This window comes from Haliotis asinina, chromosome 6 (genome assembly GCF_037392515.1).
Source record: "Haliotis asinina isolate JCU_RB_2024 chromosome 6, JCU_Hal_asi_v2, whole genome shotgun sequence".
Classification (NCBI taxonomy): Eukaryota; Metazoa; Mollusca; class Gastropoda; order Lepetellida; family Haliotidae; genus Haliotis; species Haliotis asinina.
This window is the reverse complement of record NC_090285.1, coordinates 40,642,420-40,665,198: the sequence shown is the minus strand read 5'-3', so window position 1 is coordinate 40,665,198 and position 22,779 is coordinate 40,642,420. Positions and strand designations below refer to the sequence as shown.

Sequence of the window (22,779 nt, the reverse complement as noted above, 5' to 3'; positions counted from 1 at the left end):
TAATGATGGCAACCAATATTATTTATCATAGGCCCAACATTTGTGCCTGAAAATGGGGATGGGATGTGTCATTAAATGCAAAGAAGAAACCAGCGCCCAGAATCGGTACTGTACATTCTTCTAGACTAAACAAAAGTGACAACATGGGGCAGTCGGGCAATATTCCGTCACCAGATAATCTGGTAAAGGAAAAAAAATTTTGGGGGTACTTAATCACCCGAAATCACCTGACCTGAAAGCTGACCTTGATCACGTGGAATCGATGGACAGTTTTCAATATGTAACAGTACAAAATCAACATGTCAAATGACCGAACACGATGTGTACAGTGGGGGACCTGCTACTACAGAGAACTATGATGTCAGTACAGAAGTCGGCATCCAGGATGAAGAAAGCACGACTGAAGACAGCTTGTGTCATGGAGACTTGTCAGAGGCGGTACTGTTGACGGGATGGTTGATAATGATATACATGAAAGTTCAGGAAAGAGTGATGAATGTGATGACGGGTCTCTCTCAGCAACGTGTAACCCTTGCACGCTCGTTGAAGGTGGTTAATATTTCCTTTCTTGTATGTCGTTGACATTCCAGGAATCGCCGATGAGTTTGTTGACACCTTATGTCATCTTGAGTTATCGGGCATTACATGTGAAACGTATTATGTCTGTTCATAATATGTATGCATTATGTACATAAAAATGTGTGTATTTCGAATCGATGAATGGCAGCACCAAAGGATATACATGTGTAATAGTCGAAAACATTCCCATTTGATAACAAGTTTAAATACGTTGCGTGCCATTGTTAAACATAGTGTAAAGACACTCGGTAATAATACCATGACTAAATATGACATTTGCTTAAATCTAAATTTACGACCGGTTTGGTTTGGTTGTTGTGTAACGTGACACTCAAAAGTATTCTAGGTATATGAGTAATATAACGCTCAAATAAATAATTGATTCTCTACTAGACAATCCAGTGATCAACAGCATGAGCATCGTTTTAGGCGATTCAGATACGATGACTTGTGCCAAACAAGTCAGCAAGTCTAACCACCCGATCCCGTTAGTTGCCTCTTACGACAACATGGGTTGCAGAGTACCAATTCTTACCCTGATCTTCACGGGTTCGATTTTTACGAGCTTTGTATCCCTCCTAATGAATCACACTTACTGGTGTATGCAAGAACATTATGCAGAACAGATATGTGCAACTGTTTGCTTGAGTGTGCTATGTGAATAAAGTGTTCTGCATTGCCCGGTAGATTCTATCCCCAAGCCTTGTTTTGAAAAGTACCTTACCTCAGTATACTTGGAAGCATAGCTTTCAATGTCTTTACATAAATTTTGAATTTGAGTATACAGGCCCAAATATGTTCGAAATGAGGTTATTTTGTTTAGTAATAGTTTGCCGATGTGTGGAGGACTATTTCCGGACCGTTTAATTGCGTATTACCCTTGAAGCTGTGGAATGAGTGGCTTCATCTTAGAAATGAGGGGATTCTATAATGTTCGTACAACGTGTGATGACACCAATTTTCGTTAATGACGTTTGCGTGAATGTCAACCTTACAGCTTTAGTACATTCCAAAAACCGACCTCACTGATTTTGTACAAATCTACGCCCATATGTATGTGATAGAAATGCTGGATATTACGCAAGCTGTTTACAAACACTTCTTTCTTCTCCAGTTAGTAAATACAGTTATTGTATTCTCTTGCCGAATGCAAAATATGTGTATGTTCATCCTGTCCAATTATGCAGGGAATTTTTATTCTCCCTCTACATTCTGGAGTTCTGTGCAACAAGAAGACGTCATATATAGAATATATAAAAATTGAACTTTTTCCTGGAAGCTGATGAATATGTTAAATTCGGGGTGCATATTTCACGGATAGTGGATTGCTAACAATAAATGAATTTGCAATCCAAATGTAGACATTACATGCTCTAGAAAATCGGTTAGAAAACACTCACAACAACGCAACAATTAGTGTGTTAAACAATAGTGACGCAGCTATTGAACATCAACCTTTCTTTTAGCAGGGGTGAAGCGGTACGCACTCATCACGGTATGGTACGTATTGCGGTAGAAAAGGCTTTCGGTTCGGTCCTTTTCGTTTCGGTATATGAGGTATTATCATAATGCAGAAAACTGACAACAGTAGCCAAACAAAACTTTACATTGTTTAATAACATGGAAAAACTTAACAGTAATCTTTGTTATTTTGAATAAACAAAACTATCATTATATAAATTATAGTAAATAAATTAACACAACACATGAGAACTGGATAGCAAATGGAAAGTGATCCTTCGTGCAATCATCGGTATTATTCGTAATAGCATGCGTTCCAGATCTCACGCAAGATCACTCACGCTGACGACAGTCTTGCAGAAAGGATCACATGTCTATAAATAACAGCCAAAAGCAAGTAGTAACATTCATTGCTGACCAATTGTTGAAACATATCGAGATATAATAATGATGTGTATCAAGTAGAAATTTTGATATTTTTGCATGAATGAATTCTTCCAGCCGATAATGTTTTTAATTGATTGGATTAATAAATAACACCGATACGAGCTGCAAAATTGAACACTGTATATCGAATTGTAATTATTACATTTGCATAAGACTCATAACCCATTCGGTCTAAAAGCCAGTGAGGTTATCTGTTAAACATTAATTCTATAAAAAGTATGAACTATCAGACATGTATAAATGTCGAATAGTTGCAAAACTATTTTCGAGATTCTAAGGTAGATTTACTGACGACATATGTGAGGTAAGAATTTACCTCTCGATATATGTTCTCACTAAACCCCATGTTCATGTTCTGCTTGATGCTTGGGGTTGTAAGAAAATTAGGAAACTACTGTTTTTTATGTGTCAGATCAGTTGCTGCATCTAACGTATTCTATGACACGATTGGACAAATATTTTTATTTGATATAACTGATAAAGGAACCCAGGTACTTATGTCTTGCTGACTTGCAGATCTGAATAGAAGCCATTCAAGGCAATTCCGAACTTACTTCCAGGTAAATGGCGACCGTCTAGGAATGCATAGACTTGGACAACATGATTCGATTTCTAGACATTTTAGAAAAGGTATAAAGAGGTTTTTAAAATGACGGTACGAAAACCGAAAATGCCGAAATTTTGGAATCCAGTACGGTATACCGAATCGATGGCCAAATATCGCGGTTCTTCTAATACCGCGCTATACCGTTTCACCCCTATCGTCTAGTGCAATCGGGATTACCACCTCAGCGGCCCAAGCATCTCAACTGCTTTGGGCACCCGTGGCGAGCCACCTCCTCGTGGTGGGTGCTGGGTAACGCCAAGAGCTCGCCGACACCCCCGTTGTGGACCCGGGGGTATATTTGATCCACCAACCCGTTGGCCGTGGGTTGCGGCCCTGTGTCGGTGGAGGACGGGATCCTGGTGGTTGAGGGTAACAGGGGCCTGGAACCGTGTTCCTGTTGCTCAACACACCACTTTGGCCCTGACTTCACCTAGACGGGTGGTCGAATGGGCCCGGTTCGACCAATCGGCTGGTCACGCCAAGCCCTGTGCATGGTGATTATATTTGCACAGTAAATTATCTTTTGGGTCTTGGACATTTTTGATTTGCAATGTTTAAATGATTCATAACTTTACATTGGTGCGTTCTACTCTGTAATATATTTACATTGCCTAGAGTCCTGTGCCAGAAGGCGGTGGCTCAAGGGCCAATCTGGTGATGTTGACCTCCAGATTCAACATGTGTCCAATTTCTTGTCATGGGCAGAACCACCCTGGCAGTTAATATGGTATACAAATGTTGCTATTTGTGTCATACTCACTGGAGTATAACATCCTTGTATCCCTGGTGTCGGCATCTAGGATATCCGATGCTATTTGACACCGTCCTTGTTGACACTCCATGGTGGGTGGGGAGCAGGGGTGCTGAAACGTTTTTCTTTCATCATGGCACTAATAAACTCTGGTTCATCTCGCAGCGAAAAGAAAAGACGTCTTGAGGATTTGGATGTTTCATCTGGAAATACTTCTTTTAACAATGATTCATGGGCACGATTTCTGGTGATCGAGGCTGTTGATTTTTCACCAATCAAACTAAACCCATTTGCCATTTCCAAAGCTATATCTGGGATTTGTGGTGAGGTGAGCAACGTCACCCGTCTCCGTAGTGGTTCGCTTCTTGTGGAGTGTGCACGGAGACAGCAGTCTCTCAATTTGCTGTCAATCAAAACATTTGCAAATGTTGAGGTTGCTGTGACTGTGCACAGGTCTCTGAACTCTTGTCGAGGCATTGTTCGTGACAGGGCTCGTTGCCTGTCTGACATGTCTGAGGATGAAATCACTACCGAGTTGAAAGACCAGGCGGTAACTGCTGTCAAACGTTTCACAATAAAGAAAGATGGTGTTATCATTAACACAAATACATACTTAATGACTTTTGCTCGTTCGTCCCTTCCTGATTCCATCAAAGCAGGCTATTTTAACATTGGAGTGGAGGTGTATGTCCCCACTCCACTCCGATGTTATAAATGTCAAAAGTTTGGACATGGTTCAAACTCATGTCGGAACTCTCCTGTCTGTCATCGGTGTGGTGACAACCATGATGGCACTGACTGCCAGAAGGACCTCAAATGCTGCAATTGTAATGGCACTCATGCTGCGTCTTCCAAGTCTTGCCCAGTGTGGCAAACAGAATCACATATCATGAAACTCAAGTGTCAAAATAATATTTCTTACCTGGAGGCAAAGAAACTGTTTCAAACTCAGACAACACCTCCATTGACTAAAACTTATTCCGCTGCAGTCTCCCGATCTGTGGTAACATCGTCTGTATTGTGTCAGACTGACTTGACATGGGTCAAGTCAGAAAAACCCGTCCTTTCACCCAAACAAGCTACTGCCCAAGTTATCCTGTCGACGTCTGGGTCTCAGACTGATGTTCAGCCTGAGTCATCACAAACGCCTACCTTGCAACGTGCCAGTTCACAACCAGCCACAGTTCAATCAAAACGAAAGAAAGGGAAAAAGTTAAATAGAAATCTCTCACTTACTGACTCTTCACCTTCAGAGGTTCCTCTCCAAAATTCATTTGGACCTCTAGACATGGACGTAACTTTGTCCCAACAGGACAAGCGGAGGAATAGTTCTTCTTCACATTCACGTGAAAGATCGCCCATTGAGGCACCATGACACAGTTGTCACATATACTGCAGTGGAATTGTAGAGGACTGAAAAACAATTTCAGCGAAGTGCAATTGCTGATACAGGACTTTCAGCCATCAGCGCTATGTCTCCAAGAGACGTATTTAAAAACTACTGATACCTTTACTTTACGACAGTTCAACAATTATCATTCTTTTTCTCCTCCGGGAGATCGAGCAACTGGAGGTGCTTCTATTTTGGTTCACCAGAGTGTGACACATAGCCCTGTTACTCTAAATACGAATCTTCAAACAGTTGCAGTTCGCCTGACTTTACACATTGTTTTGACATTGTGCAGTTTGTATATTCCTCCATCTTCAGATGTTCGCCAATCCGATCTTCAAAATCTATATGATCAGCTTCCAAAACCATGCATTATTATGGGGGACCTTAACGGACACAATCCGCTTTGGGGAAGTGAAAATACTAATAATAAAGGTAAAAGTTTAGAGGAATTCATTTCCGATAATAAGTTATGTATTTTAAATGACGACTCAGTCACTTATTTACATCCAGCCACGGGAACATATTCTTCCCTGGATCTATCACTAGCTGATTCCACCTTATATAATGAATTTGAATGGATGGTCCATGATGACCTATGTGGCAGTGATCACTTCCCCACCATTCTCAAAAACATAAACCCTGCTGATGATCCACCTGTATTAAGAAGGAACTTTGCCAGGGCTGATTGGTCTTTATATCAGACTCTGTGTGTTGAACACTTGAAGCGTGATCTTTTTAAGAACAGTGAAGATCCTATACAGTCGTTTTCGAGCATCCTAAACGACATTGCTGACAAAACAATTCCACAGTCCTCTCCAATTCCGCACATTCGTAAACCATGGTTTACTAATGAATGTAAACAGGCTAGAAAGTGTAGGAAGAAAGCTGAAAAATATTTTCGCAAACATCCTACTGTCCATAATCTAGACAAAGTCAGAATTACTAACGCTAAGGCTAGACGTGCATTTAAACAAAACAAACGTCAGTCTTGGCGAGATTATGTTTCCAGAATAAATTCACGTACACCAATGTCAAAGGTGTGGAACATGATCCAAAGAATAAAGGGCAAAGGCTCCAAATCTACTATTCATCATCTGAAGGACGGTGAGACTATATTAACTAACAAAACTGACATTGCAAATAAACTTGGTGCAACCTTAGCCAAGAATTCATCTTCATCAAATTATGTCCCTGAGTTTCAAAAATATCAGAAAGAACAGGAGAAGAAAAAAATCAATTTTAATTCAGACAATGGTGAAGATTATAACGAATTATTTTCATTATATGAGCTCCATACTGCCCTTGAGCAAGCTCATAATACTGCAACAGGAGCTGATAATATTCACTACCAGCTTCTAAAGCATTTGCCCGACTCATGTTTAGAAATCCTTTTAGAAATATTTGATCACATATGGACTTCAGGAGAGTTTCCACCTTCGTGGCGTAATGCCATTGTTGTCCCTATTCCAAAGCCTGGCCGGGATCATACTGATCCGTCTAATTACAGACCAATCTCTTTAACGAGTTGTGTTTGTAAAACCATGGAACGAATGGTAAACAGTAGGTTAACGTGGTATCTTGAAACCAATAAACTTATAACAAATATTCAGTGTGGTTTTAGGAAAAACCGTAGTACCATTGATCATTTGGTACGACTAGAATCCTTCGTTAAAAATGCAGTAGTTAATAAACAACATGCAGTATCGATATTCTTTGATCTTGAGAAAGCATACGATACCACCTGGAAGCATGGTATTTTAAAGGATTTACATGATTTTGGTTTGAGGGGTCGTTTGCCTCTTTTTATTTCACGTTTTTTGAGTGACAGACAATTTCAAGTCCGAGTGGGTTCTACCCTGTCTGACCATTATAATCAGGATCAGGGTGTTCCACAAGGCAGTATTTTGTCGGTCACATTGTTTAGTATTAAAATCAATAGTTTATCCAAGGTTTTAAATGATCCAGTAGACGGATCACTTTTTGTGGATGATTTTAATATTTCTTGTCGTGGGAAAAATATGCACACTATTGAACGGCAATTGCAGTTGTGTTTAAATAAAATAAATACCTGGTGTCTACAAAACGGCTTTAAATTCTCAAAGTCTAAAACTAATTGCCTTCACTTTTGTAGAAAATATAAGCATCATAAGGATCCGGAACTATTTCTAAATGGCACTCTCATCAAAGTTGTGAAGGAGGCCAAGTTCTTGGGTCTTATTTTCGACTCCCATTTAACTTTTTTGCCACATATCAAATCCCTAAAAACTAAATGCCTGAAGGCACTCGATTTACTTAAAGTTGTTTCGAACTCAAAGTGGGGAGGGGATCAAGCTACTCTCCTACACTTATACAGATCACTTGTCCGTTCCAAACTTGATTATGGCTCCATCGTATATGGCGGAGCCTGCAAAAGCCACCTGAAACTTCTTGATTCTGTCCATCATCAAGGTCTAAGACTTTGTCTTGGTTCCTTCAGAACTTCACCTATTGACAGTCTTTACGTTGAGGCCGATGAACCATCTCTTACACAACGTCGTATTAAATTATCCTTACAATACATAACTAAATTACACTCTAATGAATCTAACCCTGCATATAGCTGTGTCTTCAATCCCCTTTATGAGGATTTATACAACAAAAAGTCTTCTCTTGTCCCGCCTCTAGGACATAGAATTAAACCCTTTCTTTCTGCTGCTGGCATTGAGCTGGAAAACATAGCTCCCTCCCGTCTTCTTTCTTCTCCTCCTTGGCAGTTGGTCAGACCCCAAGTGGACCTAACATTAACTTCATTAAAAAAGTCAGAAACGAATGAATTACAGTATAAACAAGAATATAATCATTTGAAACATAAATATAGCAATTATACATCCTTATATACAGATGGGTCCAAGAATGGTGGCGCAGTGGCTTGTGCCACTGTCATTGGATCCAGAACAATATCTTCTAGATTACCAGATAATAGTTCTATTTTTACAGCAGAAGCTAACGCCATATTAACAGCTCTTAAATATATTCAAAGACACCCGAAACGTAAACAGTATATAATCTATTCAGACTCTCTTTCTTGCCTTCAGGCTATTAAACATCTTTCTTGTAAACATCCACTTTTAATTGAAATTATTGAACTGTATAATAATCTTGCTACTGGCCAATACGACATCGTCTTCTGTTGGTTACCCAGCCATGTAGGCATTTCTGGTAACACAATGGCCGATCTTGCTGCCAAGGCAGCACTCAACAAATCTGTGACACCACTTCTTCTTCCCTACACTGATTATAAAGCTAACATTAGATCTTATATCCATGATCTGATGCAGAAGAAGTGGGACACCCAAGTTGGTATAAATAAATTACATGAGATAAAACCTTACATTGGTTATACCCACTTGGGTTGTCAGTCCAGATTTGAAGAGGTCATACTGCGACGATGTCGTATTGGCCACACTAGATATACTCATGCATACCTGTTAAAAGGTGAGGATCCTCCATTTTGTATCCCTTGTGATGAGAGAGTCACGGTCAAGCATATTCTGCTTGACTGTGTCGAATTCTCCATCACAAGGGATATGTATTTTACAGTTAAAACGATGAAGGATCTTTTTACCAGCGTTAGTTTTCATTTAATTATTGGTTTTTTAAAAGAAATTGATTTTTTGATTGAATTGTGAGCAATATGTTTCTGTAAAAAGATATATTTTAATAATTGGTAGTTTGGATTCGTAACTAGAATTGTTAGTGGCTGTACCCTCAAAGGGGGTTGAAGTATTGTAAAAATATTGTCCTCCTGAGAGGGTACGTAAGTCCAAAAACATTCATAGTAAATTTAATTCTACCAGGCTTTTAATCGTAGTATTCCTGTTGTTTTAATTGTGGCTAGCATATTGTACACTCGCCAGCGGCTGAAGGGATGGTGTAAATCCAACTAGGGTCCATGCAGGTAGCTAAGGTACTGTAAGTCCCCATGGTCCCTAGTATGGTGACCTACCTTCTGTTGCTGGCGATATATAGTCTGTTTTTATATTGTATTGTCTGAATATTGCTATAAGTTTTAACTTTCCAAGCTAGTTTTAATTCAAATTGTGATACTGTAGTTGTTTTACTGTCCTTTGTCGACAGGTTTTATAACACACACATATTCGTTTTCAGTGGTCTGTTCCCGTCACGATATGGCTGAAATATTGCCGATGTGACGTTAAATATTAACTCACTCACTCACTCACTCAACTGCTTTGCCATGTTGCCACTATAAGTGTGTGAGGGCTGGTTGATACAGTTGATAATGCTCTGTTTTAGTATGAAATCTGACGGTTGATTTGTTCATCCAGCATAAGAAAAAGTGGACCAAAGGTACAGAAAAAATATATATCCCAGAAAGTAAAGAACAACCGTAAGGTGTAGGTGTGGCCAGACAGCAGAAATACATATCAAAACATGAGTCCGATGTAACGCCGAGATTGTGACATAATCAAGGACATGGCACGTTTATGATGATATCAGTCACTAGTTCATCTGGCACGGACCTATTATTTCCAACCTGCGTGATATAGACAGGCTGGATTGTAGTTGAGTGCATTTGCAAGTTTTTGTACCGTAAAATCGTTAGTTTTAAGAATCACACGTGCATTGTAATCACTGGTGTTGATAACTGTTGACAGTATCGATCAAATTATGTCAAGCGTTTCGCGCCACTACTCCAGGATCTCTCTCCCCCCCCTCCAGTATTACTCCCCAAACCTCAAGGATTACTCTCCACCTATCAAGGATTACTCAAGAGTTAGTGGTTAACAAACCCCTTCCCCTGTATACGTACAAAGCTGTTATTGTCAATGCGGTTATTTCATTTCCCTCTCACGCGACATGTCCCTGCACTGAATGGCACTGTGACTTCATTTACAGGGGGCCATGGCTGAGTTGAAAATATAAAAGCATTTGAGGCTATTTCACTTCCCTGTCTTGCGACCCTTGCTCCATTGCTTTCGCTACTACTAAGGAAATGAGTTGACAATGATATGGATAGTACTTGATCAAATGTGTGGATTTCACGGACAGGTAGCTCAAACAGGCTGAGACTACGGGGTAATACAACATTTTTGAACTTGACTTCGGACTTCGAAGACGCTACAACAGCAATGAATACCAGATGCGTAGTTGTTGGGACAGCGTTCATAGCGTATGGGTATTACATTATGTCTGCATACGGTGGTACTCACCGTACCACATGATATGTTATACTGCGTGTGAAATAGTGTATTAATGCAGACGCCATGTCGAATGTTATATATTGTTTGAAATAATGAGGGATTTGGTTTTTTAACTGTATCATGCGTCCGTTTAAATGGTGCATTTAAGGCATTCACCATGTAAAATGTAATATACGATTTCATTTATGACATTATTGGGAAATTTAGTTTTCAGCTGTCATTGATTGGATTAATAATGTCTTATATCACACAGAAATACATTTACGTATGTCTCAAATATGTTAAGGAGCAAATAAATATAAAGAAGAATAAGAACAAAACAAAGACCAAACACAAAACAAAACAACAGTCAGAATATTGCCTCTGATTGGAGTAATATCTTTAAGTGTATAATATCAGGTATTATATTCAAAGGTGTAAGAACAGGAAAAGGATGTAAAGAGGCCTTGTCAAACAGCTTTGCAGTACAGCTTCAGTGTTCTAACGGTGAATGGATACATGTGGAGCACGAGGCGTATGGGGATGGGGATGGGGATGTGGATGGAGATGCAGCGACATGCCGTCTGAAATCTGCTGCGGTTTGTAGTACGCTCATCACCAGCAGTCAGAATGGCCTGATCGTCAACTGTACATGTAATGGGAAACAGTCATGTTTCGAAGCTATGACGGTGCAGACCATTAGCAACTGCAATGTTACCGATCCTGCTGCTGAAGTAAAGTACAAATGTATCAAAGGTGAGACTGCAATATGGTATACCTGTATATATTAATAGTGATTATTGGCAAACCCTGATTAAATCTGTGTAAACACTGATTTCTTTAATTTCAGCCCCGTGCTGTCTTAAGATCGTCTTTGTGCATGTGGATTAGAGCAATTGTACGGTGATTGTAAAGTTGATTGTAGGGGCCTAAGATTGATTGTAACTAAGAATGCTCTGTGCAAGCGGGCCCTGCTCAGTGCTAAAGTAAAGCAGTACTGTATGGACGGTAACTGTGGTTGCTGACGGGGCATTACGTGGCTGTCAGTAAGAAACAACTTAGAAATGACGGCATTTCTTCAAGTGCAATCAACAAAAGCGTGTCACCAGTGGACCTACGAATGTTAACTTCCGCGGCATGAACAAGACTTATCTTTATGAAAGTATCCAGAAATATTTATTCACCAATAATTTTCCAATTTAAGAACGGTGAAATATTTGGTTGGTTTGGTACGTTTCATGGTTTTGTCTGGATTATGTGTCACACGAAAATATAGAAACAAACTCTGTAGATGAAGGCGCTTTCAGTTCACGAAAAAGCCAATCAGCATGGGCAAGTACTTGTCTCGTTAAAGGAAAAATATGCTCGGGCGGTCCCAGGTGGATTATTGTTGGTGTTTATATATATCCAGAAACCTACATTTAAAGTGCCGATCTGCTATGTTCAAAGTAATGATTGGTTCTGTACACCAGAATTCAGATAGAGGATATTGTAACGTGAAATATTACCAATTTGCGCAATCGAGCTATTAATATGTCCATCATGAATGACAAGCAAGTTTGAATAATAGCACGCGTTATGATTGTTATAGAACATTTAAAACTTCACTACAACATTCACTAAAAAATATTTATCTGGACTCTAATGCAATGACTTAAGGTATAAGTTAATAACATTTAGACTAGGTTTGCTAAATTTGATGGTGGATGATTTAGGAAAATGTCCATTCAAAGGAACCGAAGAATATTATTGGTGTGGTAGACTGTCAGTTTTACCTGAAGTCATGGCGATGCATACTATAGAAATGATCATTAAAAGTATTTTTCTACAATCCTAACATTCAAGATCTCACTAGTACTAATGGAAACCATCGATGATGTTTTCCAGTTGTTTTATGCAGTGGAAACTAACAATAATACTTTCCTGTCAGTTTGCAGAACTGGAAACTAACCTTGTTGCTTTCCAGGAGTTTCCAGACTTGATAGGAAACTGCCTGAAACCAAAAATAATATTTTCCGTAAATGTAAAGTTCTATGATTTTGACATTGCCCAGATTCATGTAGGTTTCAGGAAATGTGGAAACCTCATTATTTTTTCTGCGATGACCAACAATCAATATACATTATCTAACGTTCGAGGTGCTCCTCGCGAACATGTGTAACTTAATAATATCAACAACCAAACTACAGTTTTCCATATTTGAACCTCAAATCTAAGTTTTCTTAACATTCAACAAGTAGCACATAGAACATTAGATAATGTATATTGGCATTATTCTTCAAAATCCCGAATCTGATTTTTAAAATTATTTTATGACAATCCCCAGGTTTGGGATTGGAATCCATCATCTGAAAAAAGGTTCAGACTGGGGATTGGAATCCCGAATCTTAAAAAAATATGCAGATTCGGGATTCGAATCCCCAATCCCGATTTCCGAATCCAATCTAACTTCATGTTGCTATCACAGGGCGTGATTTTGTAGCGTTATCACGTCGCACTCCTGGACAGTGAGCACGTATGACGCGGTACGTCTGTGGACTGAGAGGACTGAAACGTAACATATTCGTTGAAAATTGACAGCAATGTTTGTTTACAGGCCATAGATTTCTCTTTGGCTAAACTTTCGCACAATCGCCAACGGCTGAAAGGATGGTGTAAATCCAGCTAGGGTCCATGCAGGTAGCAAAGGTACTGTAAGTCCCCATGGACCCTGGTATGGTGATCTTCCTTCAGTTGTTGGTGGTCTATAGCCTGTTTTTATATTGTGTCGTCCTCTAGAGTTAACTTTTTTAGATTAATTACTAGTTTTACATGTCTGTCTGTGATAGTCTAGTTGTTTTACTGTCCTTCGTTGACAGGTCTTTTACCATTCTCAATTAGGTATATTATTATTGGTTCTCGTCACGATATGGCTGCAATATTGCCGATGTGACGTTAAACATTAACTCACTCACTCACCCATAGATTTCTCACCTTCCGATTCGGATATACTATGGACAATAACATTGTCATTACACTGATCTATTCAGGTTTATCCAACTCCTCATCATACTTTGATATTTTTGCTCATTTCATGTTCCTTATCAGTCACAGCATCGATGTCAGAATATATTAAGTCTTGATTTTGCTGCATATTGTTGACATAAGACGGTATTACCTTGACTGCGTGTTCAAGTTGTCCACATGTCGGGTTTGTAGATATTGGATTTCAGTGAAGTGATTTCTGATTTTACCTCGGTAGTGGAATCATTATAGCATCTTTGACCAGCTGTTCCAGAGTCAGTGGACCCGGGTTGGTTTCGATGTGCTGACGAAGAAATGAGTGTCTGAGTAGTAACACTGACTGGTGACACGTCACCCCAAGAAAACATGTTTCCCGTGCACTCAGTGCATTACAGCCAATTGCTGCCTGACGTACGAAGCTTGTGACGTCACACGATACTCACAGAAATATATTTTTTTCGCATACATTGTTCAAAATAAATGTTTTCAGTAATATTTCGGGGAGAGGTCTTCATCCCAGTGCCATCTCCCGTTGATGATAGATAGCTTTGTTATGAAAGGAAATCACATGCGTTGTTGTACTAGTCATATGTCGTTGTGTTTCAGGTAGTATGAACATGTGTAGTCCAGTCACAACAACAGTAAACGGGTCGATGTACCTCCATTCTCCCGGCTTCCCTGACAGTGTCGGTGTGAACAGTAGCTGTGTTGTTAAGATCACAGGGCAGAATGTAGAAGTTACGTTGGTAGAACAGCGGATGAGGTCAGGGATGCTTAACATCTCAGGAGACGGGAGACAACTCTGGACAAACGTGAATGTGGCCCAGTACAACAGGGTATTACCTGAACCAGCTGCCGAAATACTTATAGTCTACGATAACCATGACCAGGATGGATCAAATGTATGGATACGTGTTGCTGGTGTGTACTATAATGCCTAACTGCATTGATCATATGTATCTTTAAGCGGATGTCGTTGAATTGTATTAACTATGATTTGTCCATATGTTTTATACGGCTACTAGTAGTTATCAATCTATTAAAAGTAAAATAAGAACTGGTGCAATTCTCATACTTAGCGTATGCCATTCACAGTAATGTGTCTTACATACTGTTCTTGAAATGAATTTTACACATGGCTTTACAAGAGTCTATTTTCTGTTAGTTTCCCTCTTACAGATGCACATGTCACTCGGACCTAGAAATTTAGTTGAGAAATATCTTGTTCATCGATTCAGGCCAAATAAACATAACGATCAGCGGAGAAATGCTGGATGCATCAACAACAACTACATCAACTCAGCGACTGCCAAGTTCACAGAGAACATCGGGTCCAGGTACCTCGGACACATCAACACAAACTCCAAAAACTGCACAACTTACAACTATAGGTCAGTGTTTATTGACACGGTACATTATACCTCCATGGCCGACCACTATTCCGGTATAATTTCTCTGCAGAGAAAGCTAGCAGGTTAAATAATGTATCTACATCATTTTCGTGAACGGGTATACCTGTCCAGTTGATGCATTTGAAGAATGTCCACGAAAAGATAATCCATAAATGATAACAAAGAAAGTCAACATTTTTACGAGTATGTATTTTCTGTATATTTTTGTTATTAATTCAGTAATAATTATCATTGGGTCACAACATTTAGTGTTTTGAATATTAAATATGATGGGTCACATTCCGTTTTAATAACTGGTCAACACTTTTAGCATTCTGGTTTTCCGGAATGGATCTGCTCCTAGTTTTCGATGTGTCTACTTCCGGGACACTTATCCGAGGGCATTCTACAGTGTTGATGATGTTCGTTTGTGCCCGCACTTTCGGGAAATGACTCAGTAAATATATATAAAGGCTGTTTGCCGTGTTGAGGGCGACACTCACACTCATTCATATTTGCTTGAGTTACTGCCACGCTTACCCGTCAACGCCAGACCTACATTATCTGCTGTCGCACCGATCGCTGTGTTGACATTCAGCCATAGTTGATTCTCTCTCACACCAAGACTTTGGTGAGTTTGCTACTATATATATCTTGTGTCCCATTGACTTGTGACTTTGTATACCTTGCTCTAGTTGCATAATAATATATTTTTTGAACGTTTATGACTTGTCTTTGTTCCGTTTTGCTGGTTCACAGGGTATTTCTTAAATTGTTGTCACGGTAAATTCTTAACCGTAACAACATATACATATCTCTCTTCCTTGGCACTACATCTGATCTGAAAATCTCAAATTACAGCGTCCTCTGAGACCGTGACATCTACGCGTGGACATACTACTCACACGGCAGAGAATATAGCAACACGTCTGCCTTCCAAATCAACGACGGCGGTATCAAATACAGTTTCAGCAACAGAGACAGGTACGTACTCGCAATTACATACATACTGTACGGTGTGTATGCACTATATGTTTCTATTGCCTTTGAATACAGTCGCTATGTGTTAGTTTAGTGATGTCGATAGTGTCAACCGTATTTGAGAACTATATCTGATCAGTCGAATGGAAGTACAAACCACCACCAGACCTGCAGGACTGTTGTAACCATACTTCAGTCATCCATATCCATATCGTAATTGTTGGGTTGTAATACATTCACAACTTGTATCAACGGACTAGCCACATTATGGTAATCAAGCACTGGGAATCATTATCTTAAACCGATCGTCAACATTGCCTTCCAATGTGGTTTTAGAATACGTATCTCACACTGTATGCATGCAGGATCTCAGATGGAATTTAAGCAACTGTGACCTTGCATTATGCTTGCTGCATCAACACTACCCAGTAGCATTTGTAGATTATTGTTAGATGCTGGTGAAGGCTCTGTTGAATAAAATGTACAAGTACGTTTATAAACAGTGGTAGATATGTTAGTCCTTGATTAAGCGAAAGCTACCACTTATAGTCAGCATATAGTCTCAGTACTTTTCCTTAATGAAATCGGAAATCTGTCACATTAAACAGCGGGCATTGTTGTCCATTTTCACGTATGGGATGGTATTGGCGTTTTAGTGTGCACAACTACAGCTATCCTTTCGTTAAGTTGTCTCAGAGTCGTTCGCTTCGCACAAATCTCAATTAGGATGTCTGCTGGTGATGATAATTTTAGCATCCCATATAGTGACTAAAGATACATATTGGTAGATGTATTATGCATGAAAATCGCACTGCCGCTAAATTTTAAGTGTGGTCCAAAGTTGAACTTAGGTCCGATGTTGAGAGGTGAACTGAAACTTGCACCGGCAGACATCTTCACGATTGCATGTGTTTTCTAAACGGATACATATATGTTTCAGACAACAGTGGGGATGTTGTGTTAGCCTTGTCCGTGGTGTGTGGTATGCTTGTGCTCATCATTGCAGGCCTCGTCATATATTTGTAAGTACTTCAGATGGTACATCTTGAATGCACATATAAGACACAGTTCTCTATTGCACAGTCTGCTGTTGAACATATCAGCTGTGTATATTGTGAAATGTTTATCACTGCAGCATGGTGGTGAAGCCCTTAAGGAAGAAGCATAACACTTCATCGAATACTGGAACGCCTTCTGCGCATGGTGTTACAAATGTCTACGATGGAATACAACGTAATACAAGTGACGTTGGTGACGAACATAACTACGGGCACATAACCAGCAGCGGAGGGTCTTTCTATGTTAACTCATACAGTGGAGATGACCCATATGTTAACACATAGACATTACAGCTACTCAGTAGTAGATTCAGTCGTTTCTGTCAGTATGTGATTCTGTGTAATCACTTTGCAATCATTCCACATGCTTTATGAAAGCGAATATGTGCTTATGAATTAAAGTATATAATCTAAACCTATCCTTTCTACAATATTTCTAAAAAACGTAGAAGATGCGTTTCGCATTCCACGTCATGTTTGACACTATTCACTGCCCAATCAGTCTATATTTTGTCCTTTATTAAAGTTATCGCCTTCTCTTTCAACATACCTGATGAATGCGTCATACCTGATATACTTCACCTGCATTGTTATGAATATGTCAGCTATGCCCTAAACTATGTGCTTATTTTTTTCCCAGTTATTTGAAAATAAATTTCATATTCCAATGACATATCCTTTTCTATCCTCCCTACGGTTTGCTACTAATTCAATTTAAGAAACTGTTGTAACAACTGATAGCCGCTCGCTGTGCTTATTTCCAACAAGTATCATTTCAAAACGTCCGGTTACTTTGACCTGAAACAGACTTGTCAGTGTTGACGAAGATGAAATTTAGTGCAGAAATTGTGGGCCACTAATAACTACATACATCAAATCAAGTGGTTAATCCCTTCACAAGTTCGGCTATAGTGTTGGAAGTATTATTTGTTTCCTGAAACGTAGCTGATTATGATCAGCAGTTTGATACATGTTGTTAAAACTATATTGTCCACATGCTAGGTTTCGTAGTCATGATGTAGCCAAGTAAGGTCATGTGGATTCATCGTCTCTGTATCTAACCAACCATACCCACGGCTAGACATAGGTTCTCCAGGAAAAAACACATAATCTCATTAAGACGGGATACTTCATAATTCAAACAGCTGCTTGTTGATACATGCATATTATGTTCAATCTGTATTCTGATATTGTGCATGAGAATCAATAAACCAACAGGTGTAGACAATGACAACACAAAATATGAATTGCACGAAATTACCATGAAGCATGAGACAAATCATTTCTACTCACTGCAGAAGTGCAGAAGTAAGAAAGCACCTATATTCATAGTTCTTGAACAAGGTTGACATGTATCTCCTGACTCAAAATGACAGATGGAGAGTTATAGCCATGCCTCAGCCCTCTGCCTAGCAGCGTTACGTTACTCGTCTGTTCAAAGTATATGGAGACAAAACGCCTAAGTTATAGTCACAGGGGCCACCTAACAGTAACGACCCCACTAAGACTTAAGGATTCGAACCGCTCGCCTCCAATACAGGTTCCAGCAATCTTTACAGGCTGAGCCATCCCTGACAACGGGGCCGTATGACGTTTACAGCATAAAAGCAGTGCGTCCAGTGCGACTTCTAATTCTGATACAAGATCATCGTCCTCCAGTGGAGCAGAGAACATGTACGAGTTTTCATCACCGACTGGTCGCATTGACTTCTTTATGGAATTGGCGGTGGAGGTCTCCAGGCGCGAACGTTACATCGGGCTGTGTGTTCTGATGGGGGATCATTTTTGAGGTGGGACATTTGTATTTGGGGTTGGATGATATCTCCACCAGGAACGCATGTGGTTGTGACTGAGGGGAACTCAAAAGCTGAGAGGTTCCGATGCGAGATCTTTCAAATGACCGATTTGTCGTTTTGCCCTGGTGTTACGCTTCAACGCGCTGGTGGAGTTGCACAAGAGTTTCTTAATCACAGCCATGTTTTGCGTTATCTGGCCCACAAGAACCCTGTATCAGCTCTAAAGAACAGGTCCAGGTACGCGTTCACAAAGCTCCAGAACGGACTTTCATCCATATTTAGTGACTTAAATGAAGGGGTGGTACCACGAATGCAGCAATGCGAAAACTTGACGCGCTCACTGCTTGTGAACCTCTTTTTCTGGCGTGGCATGTGCATATGCCAAGTGAGTTTTGCTTATGCTGCCTTGATACATTTGTTTTTCCATGTGAAAACATTTCTTTACTGTGGCAATAAATAATGATTCAGTTTGCTGTCTGTGTGTCACAATGTGTTTCTTCCTCTGAGTATATATGGTTTTCTCTTCCCAAGACTTAGTCCTTTGACTACTTTTCTCAAACGGTAAATCAATCGGATTTTATAAATTGAACGCGGTTTCTTTTCTGATTGGGGATATTGTTTTGGTATTCGGACAAATTATCAGTCTGCCCCGTTGGAGATCAACGTGAGCAATAATTCCCTAATAAACTAACCTGTAATATTTCATTTACGTAAATATTCGCTGGAAGGGTCAGGGCCGAAATATTTCATAGAAAAAGCGGGTTCCTATCTTTGCATGTAAAACGATACTGTGCGATAAATAACACAAAGCCTTCACCATTCTGCCTCAGCATGTCGCTAGCGTAAGATATATTTTGGATGAACGTTTGCCACCGGGACATGATGGTTGCTCTGATCTTCTTTGATATTTGCAGTAAATCATCTCTCAGAAACGAACGCTAGATAATTCAGAGCAGAACCGTCAAGCCTGGAAGTGGAACTGGACTGAAGCAGGTGAATTTGTCGTGTACAGTTTTTGATGCGGTATAAATGTTGTACAAATACCAGTAAGGTTATATCTACGTATGTAACACCTTCTGGTGTTATAGTGAGTTGTAAGAAAAATGGGTTTCAGTTCTGATCATATGAACTTACTTAACCATCGGTCGTCTGGTATCGCCAGCACTGGAGATAGTTTGGGACCAACTTGTGCCTTATGTGCAGACACTGCCTCCGTACATTTTATGTTCTGCTTTGGAAACACTAGTACTTGGTTTACCTGGACATTTTCAACATTTTAATGAATGAGCGAGTCAGTGAGTTTACTTTGACGCCGCACTGACCAGTATGGTGGCGGTCTGTAAATTATCCGAGACTGGACCAGACAATCCAGCGATCAACAGCATGAGCATCGATCTACGCAAATAGGAACCGATGACATGTGTTAACCAAGTCACCGAGCTTCACCGATGGATCCTGTTAATCGCCTGTAACGGCAAGCTAGGGTTTCTGAAGATCACTTCTAACCCGAATCTTCACGTGTCTACACCATCTTAGTGTCTTCTCTGTGTAATGTTCTGCTTTGTGCTCATTTTTACTTTCAGTTTACACATAAAAGGTAGTGTGTCTTCGTTATTGAGTTTGAGGTTTCACATATTATAGTTAATTTCCTTTCTTGGCAATGTATTCAATCATTTGCGCGGCATATGTAATCTTTTGACCTGTTTTTACTAAGCTATCTCATCAACATTCACATTTGTTTCCGTAACAAAAATAGTTTCTTAGGTTTACTCTAACCTTTTGGGATCGGACACCTGGTGCAAATGTGGAAGATGCGACAGGTGCAAGGCTAATGTGGTCATTGAATCAGAAAATACCTTTGTTGTGTGCTGAACACAGTCAATGTTCCAGCAATAGTCCAACAAAATGGTGGCGGTCTGTAAATAATCGAGCCTTGACCAGACAACCCAGTGGTCAGCAACATGAGCATTAGTCGACGGAAATGGGAACCAATGACTTGTGTCAACCAAGTCAGCGAGCCTGACCACCCGATCCCGTTAGTCGCCCTTAGAAGCATGAGTTACTGAAGATTCTAACCCGGATCTTCACGGATACCCAGATCACCAGAAATAATTATGTCAACACATTGTCCATCACTGTCCCGGAATTTTAAAATGTGTAACTCAAGGCAAAACACGCGCCATTCGCAGCTCTTTATCCTAATGTAATGGATGCCAATGACTGATATCCCTGCAAAGTCAACATGTGTCCAGCTTACATAGCTGACGTTGACCAAGTATCGAAAAGCTCGTCTTGTTAGCATTTCGGATATTAGTGAAAGTGAAATTTGACAAAGGACAAAAGAAGTGATGCTACGTGATAGACAGAATTTCACATATATGCACAACTATGGTTGTAACTCGAAGGGACTACAAATTTACGTTCAAATATCACATGTCAAAACGTAGTTCGTTATATCCGCCAGGTCTTACATGCGTGTTCGTTACGAACGTAGTATACTGTAAATATCTTACACTGTTATCAATCTACAGTCAGAATAGACCTCCAATATCGATACATATCAAATGTGGGACCTGACACAAGCAACGTACACATGTTCAACTCTGTCGGAGCCGCGATCTCTTGTTGATTTCCCCACTTCTTGCTATTATATTTCTGTCTTTCCCCGATGGTGTTCTGGAACATGGAACACAGTGACACTACATGTCTGTTTTATGAGTAAGAGAGCCACAATGATTTTTAGATAGAGCATTTTAGTACATGGCCCTCAAGTATCATCTGACGCTTCAGGCTCTTTAACGGGAAACACGCAAGTATGTAATTTCATTGTTCCCCCACTACCGTATTTAACCTATTGCCTGCTGAACTAATTTCAGCACGAAGCTTGATATATAATTTAAGTGATTCAAACAATTATGACGATATAACAACTGAACCATATTTTGCACACTAATACTGAATTGAAAACTTGAAAAAACAATTATCCACAATTATGATATTTCAAACATTAATAATGTAGCCTATCCTGAACTTACCTGAACTGCTTGATCTACAGTGTAAAGCGTTTCATATTAATATCATATTGAATACTCATATTTCTCTGATTTCTCATACGAAGTTCAAACTCATATATTTGTATCGGCAATATGTCAGTGTAATTCAGAATTTAATAAAATCATTTCTGAAAGTTAATATTAGTGTGTTTATAAAGACATTTACAGTTACGTTGGTTGTATAATAAAGGAATGGCAAAAAGTTTCGTCAGCATATGGTACTGTTTGTTTACCGCTGTTGCCATGATCGTTCACATTCATCTAGTCGATGATGTTTATAACTAATTAATCTGGAAAATGAGGAACTTTAGTATTTTGAAAAAAAGTTGAAAAAAATATTAGACTGGGAACTATCAAAAATCAACAATGGCTGTTATTTGTGCCAGTGTTCTGGGAAATATGGGAAATATATTTTCGTTTAAAGGTCACATGCAACCAAAAAAAAGCAGAGATAATTCAAACACAATTATCACTTATTCATGAGATATAATATACATTGCTGCTTGTTAAAAGCAAATAAACAAACTTATAAGCGTACGATCGGGATTTAAAAGTGCTATAGTTTGTACTTGGGCTTACTTCAATCGAAACGAAGCCCTCGGGAGACCGGACCCAGTCATAGCGGGTGGGTGTGCACTCAAGTGTAACGACGGATTCCTAATGGCTGATTCATTTGCTGATACGCTGAGGGCTCATTGTGCTACAGAAAGTTGATCTGTTTGATGGGCATTTTAGAAGTATGGCGAGTATGAAAGTAAGATTCTTTATAGATAACAACTTCGTTTATTGTACTTGATGCGTCATTTCAGTATGGATCGATATACCGTTATCAAACAAAATCGTAGACACTAGAAGACGCTGTTATCCATAAAGAATGTATATAGATATGTTATGTTTAGTAAATATATGTTCTCTGACTCTTGCATGTGGTCGATGATTGAAGCTGTGTATTGCATATTGCTGTTAGCAGATAGGCAGGATAACATATAGGTGTTAAATAACCAAACATTATGCTTTCTCTGTGACACAATCAACAAGTATTTCTTATGTAACGAGTAGATTATTTACTTGCTTGTGTA

General features: G+C 39.5%; 2 protein-coding genes across 2 annotated transcripts; both read left to right on the top strand.

Moving 5' to 3' along the window:
- The first annotated feature begins 3,978 nt into the window (after nt 1-3,978).
- On the top strand, nt 3,979-5,220 carry LOC137287878 (uncharacterized). The gene has a single exon (XM_067820258.1). It carries the CDS (start codon nt 3,979-3,981, stop codon nt 5,218-5,220), a length of 1,242 nt encoding a protein of 413 aa, XP_067676359.1.
- A 5,076-nt stretch (nt 5,221-10,296) lies between these two features.
- LOC137288050 (uncharacterized) lies at nt 10,297-17,533 on the top strand. Its single transcript, XM_067820415.1, has 7 exons — nt 10,297-10,437; nt 10,854-11,174; nt 14,028-14,342; nt 14,660-14,812; nt 15,674-15,796; nt 16,734-16,815; nt 16,929-17,533. The coding sequence occupies exons 1-7, from the start codon at nt 10,368-10,370 to the stop codon at nt 17,134-17,136; spliced, it is 1,272 nt and encodes a 423-aa protein (XP_067676516.1). The 5' UTR covers nt 10,297-10,367; the 3' UTR covers nt 17,137-17,533.
- Nucleotides 17,534-22,779: the final 5,246 nt, after the last annotated feature.

Coding starts and splice junctions, on each gene's coding strand:
- LOC137287878 (XM_067820258.1), top strand. CDS start 3,979: ATGGCACTAATAAACTCTGGTTCATCTCGCAGCGAAAAGAAAAGACGT.
- LOC137288050 (XM_067820415.1), top strand. CDS start 10,368: ATGAATACCAGATGCGTAGTTGTTGGGACAGCGTTCATAGCGTATGGG. Junction 10,438..10,853: donor TTACATTATGTCTGCATACG/GTGGTACTCACC, acceptor TTATATTCAAAG/GTGTAAGAACAGGAAAAGGA. Junction 15,797..16,733: donor AGTTTCAGCAACAGAGACAG/GTACGTACTCGC, acceptor TATATGTTTCAG/ACAACAGTGGGGATGTTGTG.